This window comes from Rhinichthys klamathensis, unplaced genomic scaffold (genome assembly GCF_029890125.1).
Source record: "Rhinichthys klamathensis goyatoka isolate OS25496 unplaced genomic scaffold, OSU_Roscu_1.1 h1tg000180l_1, whole genome shotgun sequence".
Classification (NCBI taxonomy): domain Eukaryota; kingdom Metazoa; phylum Chordata; class Actinopteri; order Cypriniformes; family Leuciscidae; genus Rhinichthys; species Rhinichthys klamathensis.
In genome coordinates, this window is record NW_026606708.1 from 3218469 (window position 1) to 3232531 (window position 14063).

At 37.1% G+C, this 14063-nt stretch overlaps 1 protein-coding gene across 1 annotated transcript; it reads right to left on the minus strand.

Moving 5' to 3' along the window:
- Window positions 1-310: 310 nt before the first annotated feature.
- samd10a (sterile alpha motif domain containing 10a) lies at window positions 311-13800 on the minus strand. Its single transcript, XM_056261082.1, has 5 exons — window positions 13631-13800; window positions 9633-9814; window positions 4486-4654; window positions 2586-2726; window positions 311-1365 (listed from the first exon to the last, which is right to left on the minus strand). The coding sequence occupies exons 1-5, from the start codon at window positions 13641-13643 to the stop codon at window positions 1343-1345; spliced, it is 528 nt and encodes a 175-aa protein (XP_056117057.1). The 5' UTR covers window positions 13644-13800; the 3' UTR covers window positions 311-1342.
- Between the last annotated feature and the right edge of the window lie 263 nt (window positions 13801-14063).

Here is a 14063-nt window from a genome sequence, read left to right on the forward strand (position 1 = left end):
TGCATTCTGAGAATGTACAATCCAGATTTAACATGATCAGCGCTGCCCGCGGGTAAAAGCACATTGTGAAATCTGAACTGTGGCTAAAAAACATTTCCCTATTTGTTTAAATGACAAAACTTTTCAACAAAGTAAAGATAATCCTTGAACTAGTTTATCATTTTTCAGTAGAAAACGGTTGCCTATAAAGTATCTTTTAAAACATCTTAAATGCCAATGCACTTCCCACAGTAGAAGAATGTTTGAGTCATGGTGTCACAACACTTAACAATCCATGTTAATGAATCAGACTCCTATCATTACTTAAAATAATACATGAGACTCTTCACAAAATAATGCAGGAATACACTTTTACAAGTTGTGCGTGTCTCAAACTGCTTTTACGTTCTCGCACTGCATCATCTTGATGTTTTGATGTGGGTTATCTGAATGGTCTCTCGTGCAAGTCCAGACTTGAGTCTATTTAGGACACAATGCAGCACGTCATCTGTTTGCCTTAACTTTACATCTGTCATCTGCAATTATCAGACACTTACAGAGCTTTGTAATTTACACAGCCTTTTGTGGCCAACATTTCAGTGTGAATGCTGTTGTCATTGTCACGTGGGGAACTCGTTTGAACGCATTTTATCTGTTCCCAGAAACAGAATCATCTTAAGTTAAAAAGCAAATGTATTGTTACAAGAAACAAATACCAGAACAGCCTATAGCCAGACACAGGAAGTCCAGTTGAGTTCAGAGTACAAATGCAAGTTTGAATCATTTAGGTTAATCTATAATGTGATTTGATTCCAGCAACTCTATCAGTACATTTTGCTTAAACAACACCACAGTCTTGACGGATACGTTTGAGGGCACGTCTGGTAAGGTCACATTCCAGCAGAAAATAGTTTGTTTTCTATGTGCAAAAGGTCTTCATACCACGGCTTTTACACGTTCTGATAGTGTTGCCAGACATCCAGGTTACTGTTGAACGTCTTGTAGACTTTAATCTAGATCTGAGTTTTTACAAAATCCAGGGAGCTTTGGTACAGCCAGCTGGGTCCACCTTCATCAGATACAAAAATGTCAGATTTCTTCTTCATTTTATGATTTTTAAAGCAGATTTGGGATAGATAAATCAAAGGGTGCACATGAAAGCTCCTTTTGTAGGTGTCATCCGAGGTGGACATCCTTTTCTTAAGCATAGTGAGGGTGTGGAGGCTGAGCTGTATAACTGAAACCTGTCCCCGTGTTCCAGTCCCTGACAGCTCCAGTCAAATGTCTCTGGCCTCAACCTGACTAGAAATATTGATGTCCCTTCAGAGTCAGTGTGGTAGAACTGCCCCACGCATGGTTAAAGCTATGACAGGTTTCCAGATAGCCCTGGAGAAGAGAGGGACAGTGAAAGAAAATGAGGGATGGAGAGAAAAAAGAATGAATGAATGAATTTAATGTGTAAAAATACCTATATATATATACACACATGGTGGACGAGAGAATCCAGGAGACAATATTTCCTTTCTGGGTTTGGGTTTTTAATATAGACTACGGTTCAAAAGTTTGGGGTCAGTAAGAAATATATATATTTTTGTAGAAACCTTTATTCAGCAAGGATGCATTAAATAGAAGGTGAGAGTAAAGACAGTTATACAGTTACAAAAATACATGTTTTTCTTTTGGACTTTCTGTTCATCAAAGCATCTTGAGGGTTTCCACAAAAATATAAAGCAGAATATTAAGTTGTCAACATAATAAGAAATGTTTCTTGAATACCAAATCAGCATATCAGAATTATTTCTGAAGGATCATGTCATGTGACACTGAAGACTGGAGTAATAACTGCTGAAAATTCAGCTGTGCCATCACAGGAATAAAATATTTTAAAATAAAGAACAGTTATTTGAAATTATAATAATATTTCACAATATTGTTGTTTTATTTTTGATCAAATAAATGCAGCCGTGGTGAGCAGAAGAGACTTCAAAAATATTTTAAAAAATCTTACCGACCCCAAAATATTGACAGGTAGTATACTTGGGACTATAAACAAGTGACTAATTTCTTATAATTTTTATTTGTCACTACTGGCCATTCATAAAATTAATAAAATCCATATTTTGAGTGCATTGATCATTTTATTTTAATGACCGCCTTCAGGTTTATGCATCTAATTTAGCTCTAATTGTGGGTAGAAACAAAAAATGCTGTCAACTTAAGTAAATATTTTTCATATATTATTTGAATCACTTTTTTGGCTAATAGTAATCCCATTAAAATAGTGAACAATACATTTTTCGTAACAACATAATAGCACTCTCACACAGTATAATTGGGTCTATATACATGAAAATATATAGGTGGCTTTATGCTTTTGGAATGATGTCCCTTTCAAGGGCATCAACATATTGTCATCAAAAAATGTAAAACCCCCTGCACTGAAGCATAACAACACTGCTAGGGAGAGATAAATAGGCACAAATACACCAAACCCCACAACTTTCATTTTTCATTATGCAACATTATCGCTTTAGGTCATGCCACCTGCTGCAGAATCTTTCTTCCTCATTTTTGCTCTTTATTCACACACACACACACACACACACCTCTGCTTAGCAGCTGTAAGTTGCGCCCTTCCTCTTGTACTTGTAGTTGTAGAACCTGCTGGAGAAGCTCTTGTCTCAGAGTCTCCTGAACCAAACCCATCCGTTCTAACTTCTCGCCATTCAGTCTCAAAAGAGCACGACCTGACAAAGACAAATTGACAGAAAGAGAGACAATTTCAGTAGGCATGAGCTCTTTGGAAACACACAAGCTCTGCAGCCTCTGCATTATGTATGCACAGTTTTGCTGGCAGCTATAAACAAGTTACAGCATTGCAAATCCCCGTAAGGTTGTTATCGCTGTGTTCCCAGTGATCTTTGCATGTGTGACTATGGTAACATGCTGTGTGGAACTGCTGCCTGAGGGCACAGGCCGCCCCAGGTTCATTTCCCACTTTGTATCCAACTGAGCCTCTCGTGCTGTGACTCTAAACACTTCAGTCCACAGCTTTGCAGAAAAACCATTATGGCTTTATTTCATCCTCATGTTTTTAACTCCCTGAATTCCTTTTCTCTCAATTTCCTTTTCTTTGGATCTCACCCAGCGTGTCTGTGATCTTGATGCTTTGTGTCCACCGAGAGAATAGAAGAACCTCATGGGTCCCTAGTGAGTGAGATCGTGTTCAAGGAGTGAGTGGGAGAAGCAGCAGCCTAAGCTGTGAGGGAGACCCTGTGACACACTCAGATATATGAGACGCATTTACAAGCTAGAATTCTTCAAACCCAACCGAAATAATGAAGGATATCAGTATGGCCAGCGAGTCTTAGCTTCGAGCTAGTGGAGAGTCATTGGTGTGGTCGAGGGGTCAAGGTTTGGTTGGTTAGTATGGCCACATTTGCCCCTGCTGGTAGATGCTGAAACTACACCATCTGGCTGCATCTTTCTGCACTGATGGCCATTCATAATTTTTCATGTATTCCAACTTAATGTTTTGGCAAACATCATACACTACTGTTCAAAAGTTTGAGGTCACCATAGCCACTTCTAAACTTTGGAACAGCTTGCCAATTCAAATCAAAACTGCCCCTACATTACCACTAATAAATCAAAGTTAAAAACATTTCTATTTGATCTGTCTTATAATCTGTGATGTGTTGCTTTACTGTTTATGCATCTGCGCCTTTGTGCCTGTCTGAATGTATGTTATGGTTATGTCTTTTACTTTTATCTTCATGTACAGCTGGTCAACAGCAGTTATTTTAATCGTGCTTTATAAATAAATTAAAATTGAATTGATTCTTTTTGGAAGCCCTTAAAATCTTGAAATTGACATTTTTTCTATGTCTTTCACAGCTCAGGCAAGTAGCTGTGCATGTTCATGTGGCGCCATCAGCTACAGAGTTGTCACAATGTTATTTTCCTAATTATGCGGAAAATGACATAGCATGTACGTCTGAAATGAATGGCTCCAGTGTCCATGAGCATATAAGGCAGATTTCTAATCTTGTACATGCGACTTTCCTGTGCTTTACATTTTTTTAGAATATTGAAAATGGAGCAGGAAAGAGTAAAGCACAGTGAACTGTAAATTCAGAGGTTGAGAATGAAATAGTACCAGTTCTTTGACAAGATACGCGTTTTTAGGAGAGTAGATGAGCATAGGTTGGCTGACCTTCAGCTAAAAGGGTAATGCTTCTGTCATACCATATGAGATTCAGTAGATGTGTTGGTGTCAGGGGATTGGTCTTACTGCTGAGTATGCAGTATCTTTAAAAAGTTTTTTTTTTTTTTTTGCAGGATCGCTACTGTGATGTGAGATTTTACACAGAATGTTACTATATGCATATGCAATTTCATATGAATAATGGCTTACATGTTACCATCATGTATAGGGATATAAATTACATACAATAGCTACAATTGTTATTTGTTTTGTTTTTGTTTTAAAGTTGGATCGCACACCTGTAATTGCGTGGTGGGAAAAGGCTTCTACGTAGGTCAAGTAGTTGTGCGGACAGTGCTTCTTCAGCCATCTGCACACGTCCTGCTGAGACCACAGAACCACTGGCCTGGAGAGACACGGCAAGGTGGGGCTGGTGTGGTAAACAGAGTACGATTCACCTGAACGTAACTGCAAGAGAAAGAAATAGAGCATGGGAAAGAGAGAGACAGAGACAGGGAAACTAATTTAAATATGCATTTCACAGAGAAGTGGAACCGAAAAACAAATCTCAAAATGTGACTGAATTGTGAGCATCCTTCTGGAGTCCTACCATGCATGAATGCAGTTTTTTATAGCACTACTAATTTGAAATCAATCTCTTGCACAGTAATAAAAAAAAAAAGAATATAAACAGATAAACAGCTCTCCCTACTAAGACCTCTGGGAAATATACATGTTTTTTTTTGTTTTTTTTTAAATAAAATAAAAAATAACACTGCTCCAAGTCATGCACTGGTAGTGATTAAGATGGATGTTTTCATCTCACGCAGCCACCTGATTGGCCGCCTGATGGGACATGGCCATGATTCTCACATCGAGCTGTATAAATGAAGGCCATTCTAGAATGATTAGCATTCGTTACAATGGCTGCGCTAGTGACATGAGCCACAATAACACTCACTTGACCTTCATCGCACACCTCCATATGATCGCAGACTAATTAGACTTATACAAAACCATCCGGCAAAGATAATTCCAGCAAATCATCCACATTTTGAGCCACAGTTTATGAGGGATTGCGTAGTGACTTACAATGTTATGATGTTGTTTAATGTGACACCAAAACGAGCATGGCAAAATGTTGTTTTCGAAAGAAATTAATGCTTTTATTTAGCAAGGACAGAATGCTATTTCAAATAAAAGCTGTTCTTTTGAACTTATTCATTAAAGAATCCTGAAAAAAATCTACCATGGTTTTCACAAACATTTTAAGCAGCATAACTGTTTTTAACATTGATAATAATAATAAGAGTTTCTTAAGCACCAAATCAGCATATCAGAATGATTTCTGAAGGATCATGTGACACTGAAGACTGGAAAAATTATGCTGAAAAATCAGATTTGCCATTACAGGAATAAACTATATAATTAAAATACATTAAAATAGAAAACATTTATATTAATTGTAATAATTCAAAAAAAAATTGGTGAGCATTAGAGTCTTATTTCAAAAACATTAAAAATCGTACCAACACCAAATCAAACTCTAATTTATAATATTATATATATATTCTATTCTACTATTTCATAATATGTTGGGTCGCCATAAATTCTGGGTCCTGAAGCAAATCTTGTTTCATAAAATAACTGTGCTTTGCATATTTTCTTCCCTTTCCTTAGTGTTCCGTTTCATTAACAGTCATTTATCCTCACACAATCACAGCCCTCCATTTTCTCACTTCGCCCTCTATTTGTTTTGTTTTTCTAAGCCATTTGCCACCATCTGTACCCCATCCCTCAAGTTCATCTTCAATTTTCTTTCTCCTTCACAGTTTTTCCCCCCATCTATCCTGCTCCCTTTCTCTCTCTTCTCCCTCAGGCAACTTTCTACTTTGTGCCTTTGCTGCGTTTGCCCTTGAGGGCAGTGGGGAATTCTTTCTTCTGCAACTGCAGGAAATCGCACACATCCATTCTTGCACATGCACATACATGTATGCATGCATGCACACATACAGGCTGAATAAGTGACTGTTCCACTCAGCTGGTTTTGGGAGGGATGCACATCTCAACTGTCTCTAATGCTCTCTGTAGGGCATAAACACAGAGAAGTCCCTCTAAGCCCTTGCAGATGAGAATATGAGACTATCAAGCATGTCAGTGAATGCATTTACATCTGCACCCATCTTTTTTAACTACCTGCTCTCACAGTAAACCATGAACATACAATTTTTTTGTGGCTTATATATGGATTTGATTAAGCAGCTGTCAAACTTTCTCTGTTTTAATGCCAATAAGATTATCTCTTGAATTGCACTCTATGACATTCGAATGAGTCTTAAGAGAGGAACACTTGAAGGTACGATATTAATTATTTATAGTATGATTTCCATATTCACATAGACCCCAGAGAATCAGTGTGAGCACAATAAAGAAAAAGAAAAACAAACCCAAACAATCAAAAATGGCCCCCAGTGCACAAATGCATACATAATAGTCACTTTTTTTCTTTTTTTTTACTACAAATAGTCAACTTGAGTTCTTCATTTTTTCTTTGATCTTTCTGAGATGGCATGGCTGCGGAAAGTGGCGTGTCTTGGCAAAGTTTATAGACAATAACAAGAGCACTGATGAAAGTGAGAAAACATTTGTGATAAAAGTGACATGTTTTTCTATTTTCTTTTCTTCTTTGTTAACTTTTTTTCTGGGATGAGCACACTGTGTGGTGAGATGTCAGTAAGTCTTTTATATACTGACATACACAAAACTGCATTGTTAAGAAAAATACTAACAAGAATAGCTGATATGAACAAAGCATTTGTGTATGAAGCCATTAGGGGAAGAGATCAAACAGAGCTGTTTCTCTGTCCTGTCACTGCAGGGTAAGGCTAACAAGGTTCACCATTCATTAACGACGGTTTAAATGAAGGCCAAAAAAGTGCAGAGGTTAGTTAGAATCTCATCAGCTCCTGTTTGGGGTTTTCATGAGGAATAAATTAACATAGACGTCTGATCACACCAAGCTTTTGATCATGGATTCACTTTTTGGAAAATCAAAGGCAAACACTCTGAACCTTTGCACTCTGATCCGGTTCAGCCAAATCCAACAAATTTAAACCCAAGTTCAGAAGATTCACCTTAAGTCTGGTGTTCCTCTTCCTAACAATTGCAAGATTTGTGAACGATTTAGATATTGTACTGGTGTTTGAGATTTGAAATAAAAATAGATGAGACAATAAAAACAGATGAAAGATTTTGCCATGTTTATGGATTAAATAATATTAGTATATAATATATATAGTATATATATATATATATATATATATATATATATATATATACCGTTCAAAAGGTCAATAGATATTTTTTTAAATAATACTTTTATTCAGCAGGGACAGATTATATTGATCAAAAGTGACAGTACAGGCATTTATAATGTTATAAAAGATTTCAATTTCAAATAAATGCTGTTCTTTTGAAATTTCTATTCAATCAAAGAATCCTGAAAAATGTATCAGTTTCCCCAAAAGCCTTTTTCATTGTGTAATAATAAATGTTTCTTGAGCAGCAATTTAAAATGACTTCTTAAGGATCGTGTGACACTGAAGACTGGAGATGCTGAAAATTCAGCTTTGCCATCACAGGAATACATTACAATTAAAAAATATTTTACAAAAAAAACAACAAGTTAATTTGAATTGTAATATTATTTCACAATATTACAGTATTTTACTGTATTTTTGGTCAATTAAATGCAGCCTTGGAGATAATCCTTTTTAAAACGACATAGTTTAATTCCTATTTAATCCACTAAACACAAAATGTCCAAATGAACAGCACCTCTGCTAAGTTCACAGAGGAGATAAAAAACTAATTTAGCACTAGAAAAAGAGAAATGGAAAAGAAAATGGAAATGACCACAGAACACTGGATTTGCCTTAAGTAATTACTTTTGAATACTATTAATTAAAGGCAGAACACAAACTCATTAAGATAACATTATCTATCTATCTCAGTCTAACGAAATCAGGTTTGGGTCTAATTATTATCTGCAAACCTGTTGTAAACTCTAAGAGAAGTCTAATTGTGCGGGTGAGACTGACTTTGACCCACAAAGCTCTGCACACCCGACTAGAGGCACTTGCTTCATTAATATGCTAATGCAGAAGATCAAATGAAGTTAAAAACACACATTACGACCCATAAAGCTGCTCACAGTGCTCAAATCAGCAGTGCCCATGTGACCTGAGGCCCACAAGGCTTTTTAAAGCCATTCTGTGGAGAGTGTTCTCTCTCTTCAGTGCCCTCTGGCCTAACAGCATAACTCGTTCACTTCAAACTAAAGCTTTTAGATGGCTGGAAAGAGAGAGGAAGCCTTTTGTTGCCAGTCTGCCCTCCTCCACCTTTTTTAATGCACAGGTTTTCTGAGAAAGTGCATTTCTGAGAAACATTTTTCACACTATTAATAATGCAACAACCGACTGCCATACATTATATTTGCACACAAATTCTCTAATCACACCTTTTAAGGGACTGTTCGTTTTTTATTTAAGGGGCTACCGGAGCAGTTTTGAGATCTATAGTCAAAATAGACTTGACCCCCCCTTTGCCAGCAATACATTTTTCTATGACCCTCCAAAATGATTGGGAAAAAAGGCATGACCCTCCACGATAATTTATTGATTACTTCTGTACTGGTTTGCGCTTGGCAAAGATGTTCAGATATCTCTATGCCTAGTAGACCTGGGGGGGATACTGAGAGAGCTACATAGACCTACATGGAAAAATATGCACCAAACAAGCCACTTTGAAATGTTGCTGTTTTCATGAATACAAAAGTTGGGTGACCCTCCCCCTAGACTAAAAAAAGTTGGATGACCCTCCCCTCAACAAAGAATAAAAAGACATGACCCTCCCCTATTTTCCTCCGGTGGTCCATTCCATAAATACCGAACGGTCCCTAATTACTATGGAAAATCTGAAATCTGCATTGCATTATCTCTGCTGTATAATAACTAGTTTTAACAGCCTACTTCCCTATTTTTCACAGCTGTCAAATTCCTTTGCACTGCAAATAGTGAAGTTACTAGTTTGTCTATTCATATGACTCATGAATATGGTAATCAGCAATAGCAACATTTTTGAGTAGCTTGCCCAACACTGGTCTTTTTTTACAATGTCCTCTTTTGATCAATTACAATATCATGTGAAAATGCAGTAGTAAGAGCTTGAAAGAGCTTCGGTTTTGACACTTAAGTAATATTAATGAGATGGTACAAAATGCTGATAATTTGAAGCTGATACAGGGAATATATAATAAAATGCTTGGCTTTGTTCTTATCTTTATTATTTAATCAGAAGAAGAGGACTCGTGTCTTTCTCACGCTCAATGTAGACTCATATTCAGATGGACTGAGATGTTCGGTAAATATTTCCTTCTTGGTCTCACCTGCAGTCCCTCAGTTCCAGGCTGCTGCAGTAGTTTGACCGTTCGACCACCCGCTGTTTTGCGGCCGTGCCCCTCATGCCAGGTAAGGTTTCCACCTGCACAACGACTCAATTGGTACTTAAAATCCTCTGGAAGAGCCCTGTACTCCACCGCAGGGCGGCAGAAGGTAAAACTGGAGGCCGCTGCAATACAAAAAGAGAGATTTGGCATTCATTTAGACATATACATTCCATCCTTCTCACTTGTGTTTTCATTTCCCCCTTCAGAAAGACACAGACCACTGAGATGTACAGCTTGCCTTGTGGGAGATTCAATGTTTACATTAATCGAAAATGCTGTGGTTACAGGTCAGTTCAAGGACTGGGTTTGTCATTAGGGGTTTTGGTGGTTAAGAAAGAGTTTAGGCTCAAGTAAAAGCTAAGCCTCGACAAAAAGAAATGTTTGAAAGACCCGTATCTGCTGCGGCTGACTGGGCAGCTTGGATTCTTCCCAAAATAATACCTAAAGATACTAGTCAGCAAAGTTAATGGGAAAATTATGCATTAGAGTGTCAGAGGGCGATAAACCAGCAGAGCATTGGTAGCCCGTGGGGTAATCTAATGAAAAGCATATGAGGCTCCAGATTTCCAGGAAGGAAAACTTTAAGTGCTGCTAAATACCGAACGACTCGGAAACATAAGTTCTTGCTGAGCTAGACAAAACTAGCATTTGCAATTCATGATACAATTAACTGAAAACTTTTGTTGAGACCTTTCTGGTACAAAACATGCTTTAAAATACTTACTTACCCTCATGTTGTTCCAACCCTTTCTTTCTTTTGAAACAAAACAAGATCATTTAAAGAATGAATGTTTCAAATTAATTTTTTTGAAAAATGCCAGTGTTGTTTTTGGACTTTCAGTCAAAACAGGACTTTCCACTGACTTTCAGTATATAGATAAAAAAAATAAAAATTAAACCAGTTGAAATAATCTGCTAAATATCTTTGTTTGTGTTCCAAATGTGTACATTTATTTAGCTGTGAGTATAAGACTGTGAAAATGTGCATATTTCAAAAAGCAATACAGCAGACCAGCACATCATAGTTTCGCTCGACTGGTGACTGTAAATGAGTCGGTGGGCAGCCTAAGCAGATTTTCTCCCACAAGCTGCGAGAGGCCAGTGCATTAACAGACAAAGACAGATACAGTGTGGGTATGTGCTCATTAAAACCTCACGCTTCTAATCACCACCTTAGTCTTAGCACAAACGAGTACAATCAGTCATCTCCGCGCATGGCAGTGTGCGTGTGATGGTATTATATCTGCATGTGCGTGTGTGCATAAGCACGAGTTGATGAGAGGGAAAGACTATAAGTTTGTGTGTGTGTGTGTGTGTGTGTGTGTGTGTTTGAAAGTGGAGGCCAGGATGAGATAAAAGGGATGTCTTTTGCTCTCGTTCCCTGCAGCCTCGCAGGCGGCTACAAAGGCTGTCCTCATCAAGAGTGTATGGGGGATGCCTGCCTGTATGAATGCATTTGGGATGGAGTCAGAGTTGAACAGTCTTTCATCGCACTGCCTCTGAAGCAGACATTAGAGAGATGTCGCATACTGTGGCTGGGGGGTGAAAACACGTCAAGGCCTGTTAGTCTTGGACAGATGTTGCTCTTATTTGCTATGTTTGTGTGCAAAAAGATGTGCTCCTAAATCTAGAACAACAGTATCTCCTCTTGAAAGCTTACAATAAAGGGGAAATAGAAAAGTCTGCAGCAGAGTTTTTATATTACTGTTCAAAAGTTTGGGGGTCGGTAAGATTTTTTTATGGTTTTGAAAGAAGTCTCTTATCCTCATCAAGGCAGCATATATTTTGAAATATTTTTACAAATTAAAATAACTGTTTTCTAATGTATTTTGAAATGTATTTTATTCCTGTGATGGCAAGTTGAATTTTCAGTCTTTAGTGTCACACGATCCTTCAGAAATCATTCTAATTTGCTGATTTGGTGCTAAAGAAAGATTTCTTATTATTATGAATGCTGAAATCACTTGTGTTGCTAACCCATATATTCATATGATAATTTTTTTCAGGATTCGTTGATGAATATAAAGTTCAAAAGAAAAGTATTTATTTGAAAAATATTTTTTGTAACATGTATGACTAATGTCCCTTTTAATTAATTTAATATGACCTTGCTGAATAAAAGTATTCATTTTTGAATGACATAGTGAATATTATTGTATCGAAAAGCATGTCTATGTTCAAGGCCATAAACAACTTAAATAATGATTAATCTAAGATGAATATTCAGATTAGTGTTAGGTTTTCCAGTGTCTGAATCGTAAAAGAAAAATTTATTTTAAAAATTATCTTTTTTTAATTCTGTAAAAACACTAAATGAGCAACTTAGCAAAATGCTCATGTTACTATTTTCCATACTATAAAAGTAAAAGGTGAAGAGTCGTTGTCAAGCTGCAAAAAAGCACCATATATGTACTCAATATGACTTTGTAGCACTATATTCTAAATCTTCTGAAGTCATTTGATATGTTTGTATGAGGAGCAGACCGAAATTTAACTTTTATTGCATCTTTATTTTTTGGTCATTCTATAAGCTTGAAATAGCACTGATCACCATTTATATTCATTATATGGAAAAAGCACCATCAATTTGTGGTCTACCAAAGAAATGTGTTCAGAATGACAAACTTTTAGTTGAATTTTTCCTTCAATCTTGAATATGTGGTTACAGCCACACTTCATGGTGCCAATATGAAAGAGCAACCAACCAAAAACAAATCTCTAAATTCATATTATATTACAGATCCATCATCCATGACAGCGCTTCATTCCCGAAAGCACAAGCACATAATTAAATCCAGGCCAAGGTGTTTTTGTCACCTGCTGCACCCACTGGACTGAACTAACGATGTGCTCTCTTGTGAGAGCCAAACAAGTTTGCCAAAGATCTCTGAACAGCATGAGGGGTTTGAACTTGGGAAGGGAGTGAAACACAACATCTGTGTGAAGTAATGAGCTACAGACCGAACGAGAGAGAGAGAGAGAGAGAGAGAGAGAGAGAGAGAGAGAGAGAGAGAGAGAGAGAGAGAGAGAGAGAGAGAGAGAGAGAGAGAGAGAGAGAGAGAGAGAGAGAGAGAGAGAGAGAGAGAGAGAGAGAGAGAGAGAGAGAGAGAGAGAGAGAGAGAGAGAGAGATGTGGAGATAGCGGCTTCAGATCTGTTTAGCCTCATTATCTATGCAGAATGCAGATGAATGCAAAAATGAATATGCAAGCCATCCTTAAACTGGTGTATGACACAAACCGCTCAGCAGGTCACTGGTTTATCAGAAAAGTATAGATACTCAGTTTCAATGAGATCTCAGACTGGAAAAAGAAAGAAGATTGGGGTTTTCTTTTGGGGTTTTGAAGGACATGTTGAGACGTGGATTCTCGAGCCGAATTTTGTCAATGAGAAGCCACGATTAGCCTGTGTCAACACCTTTCAATTTACACAACCAAAACTACAAAACGTTCACAGTAACAGATAATAGTTTACTCAAACTTCACAAAATGTCAAATGAATTATTTTGCCTTTTTACGCTTATACTAGATAGCCGGGTAAATAAAAATAATATTGCTTGCAAATGACTCAAATTCTTTTGAACTGATTCATATTAAAAGGCTGACACTGCACACACACTAAAGCCCCCCAAAATGAATGAGGCATCATACACACATTAATTATCAGACAGTCAACCTACTTAATATTTTAAAACTAACCATGTCACTGTGTACAAGGCTTTTCTACCCTGAGTAGATATGCCTTATATTTATATTACATTCAAATTATAGCATATAGGCTATATGAAATATACAACCATATAATCAGGAAATTAAAGAGAAATTACATTTAAAATGTATTATGGGACAACTGATACCTCGAGTCATCTCTAGCTTGCAACGTGCCATGCCATCTAACTACTACAATCATCTTTTTGATGAAAATAAAACTAAATAATTACCGTCTACTGCCATGTCAACAACCCAGACTCTGCGACAATGCTCCTGTTAGATTAAAAGTTGCGAGCTGAAGAGTCCCATTTCCACCCTGGGCGCACTGAAAGGTGTTTCTTCAGCAGGTAGCCTACATCCAGTGTGTAGTGATCGACTCGCGCTTCACAATGTAAAATATGAGAGTAGGCTACACATGTCGCATGCTGCACACATTCTCACGCTGACGCCTCCCCACGCGCACTGTTCACCTCAACCACCTCTGTTATGAAGCTTTTCATATTTTGAGAAGAAAATTCTACAATAAATATATAAATAAATAAATAAATAATTAATCTTTATTAAATAATGTATGCTATATATTTAAAATATATTATCTATGTACAAATAGTAGGCTATGCTATTATTTTTTAATGCACGCAACAAATACAACCGGCTTTGCTA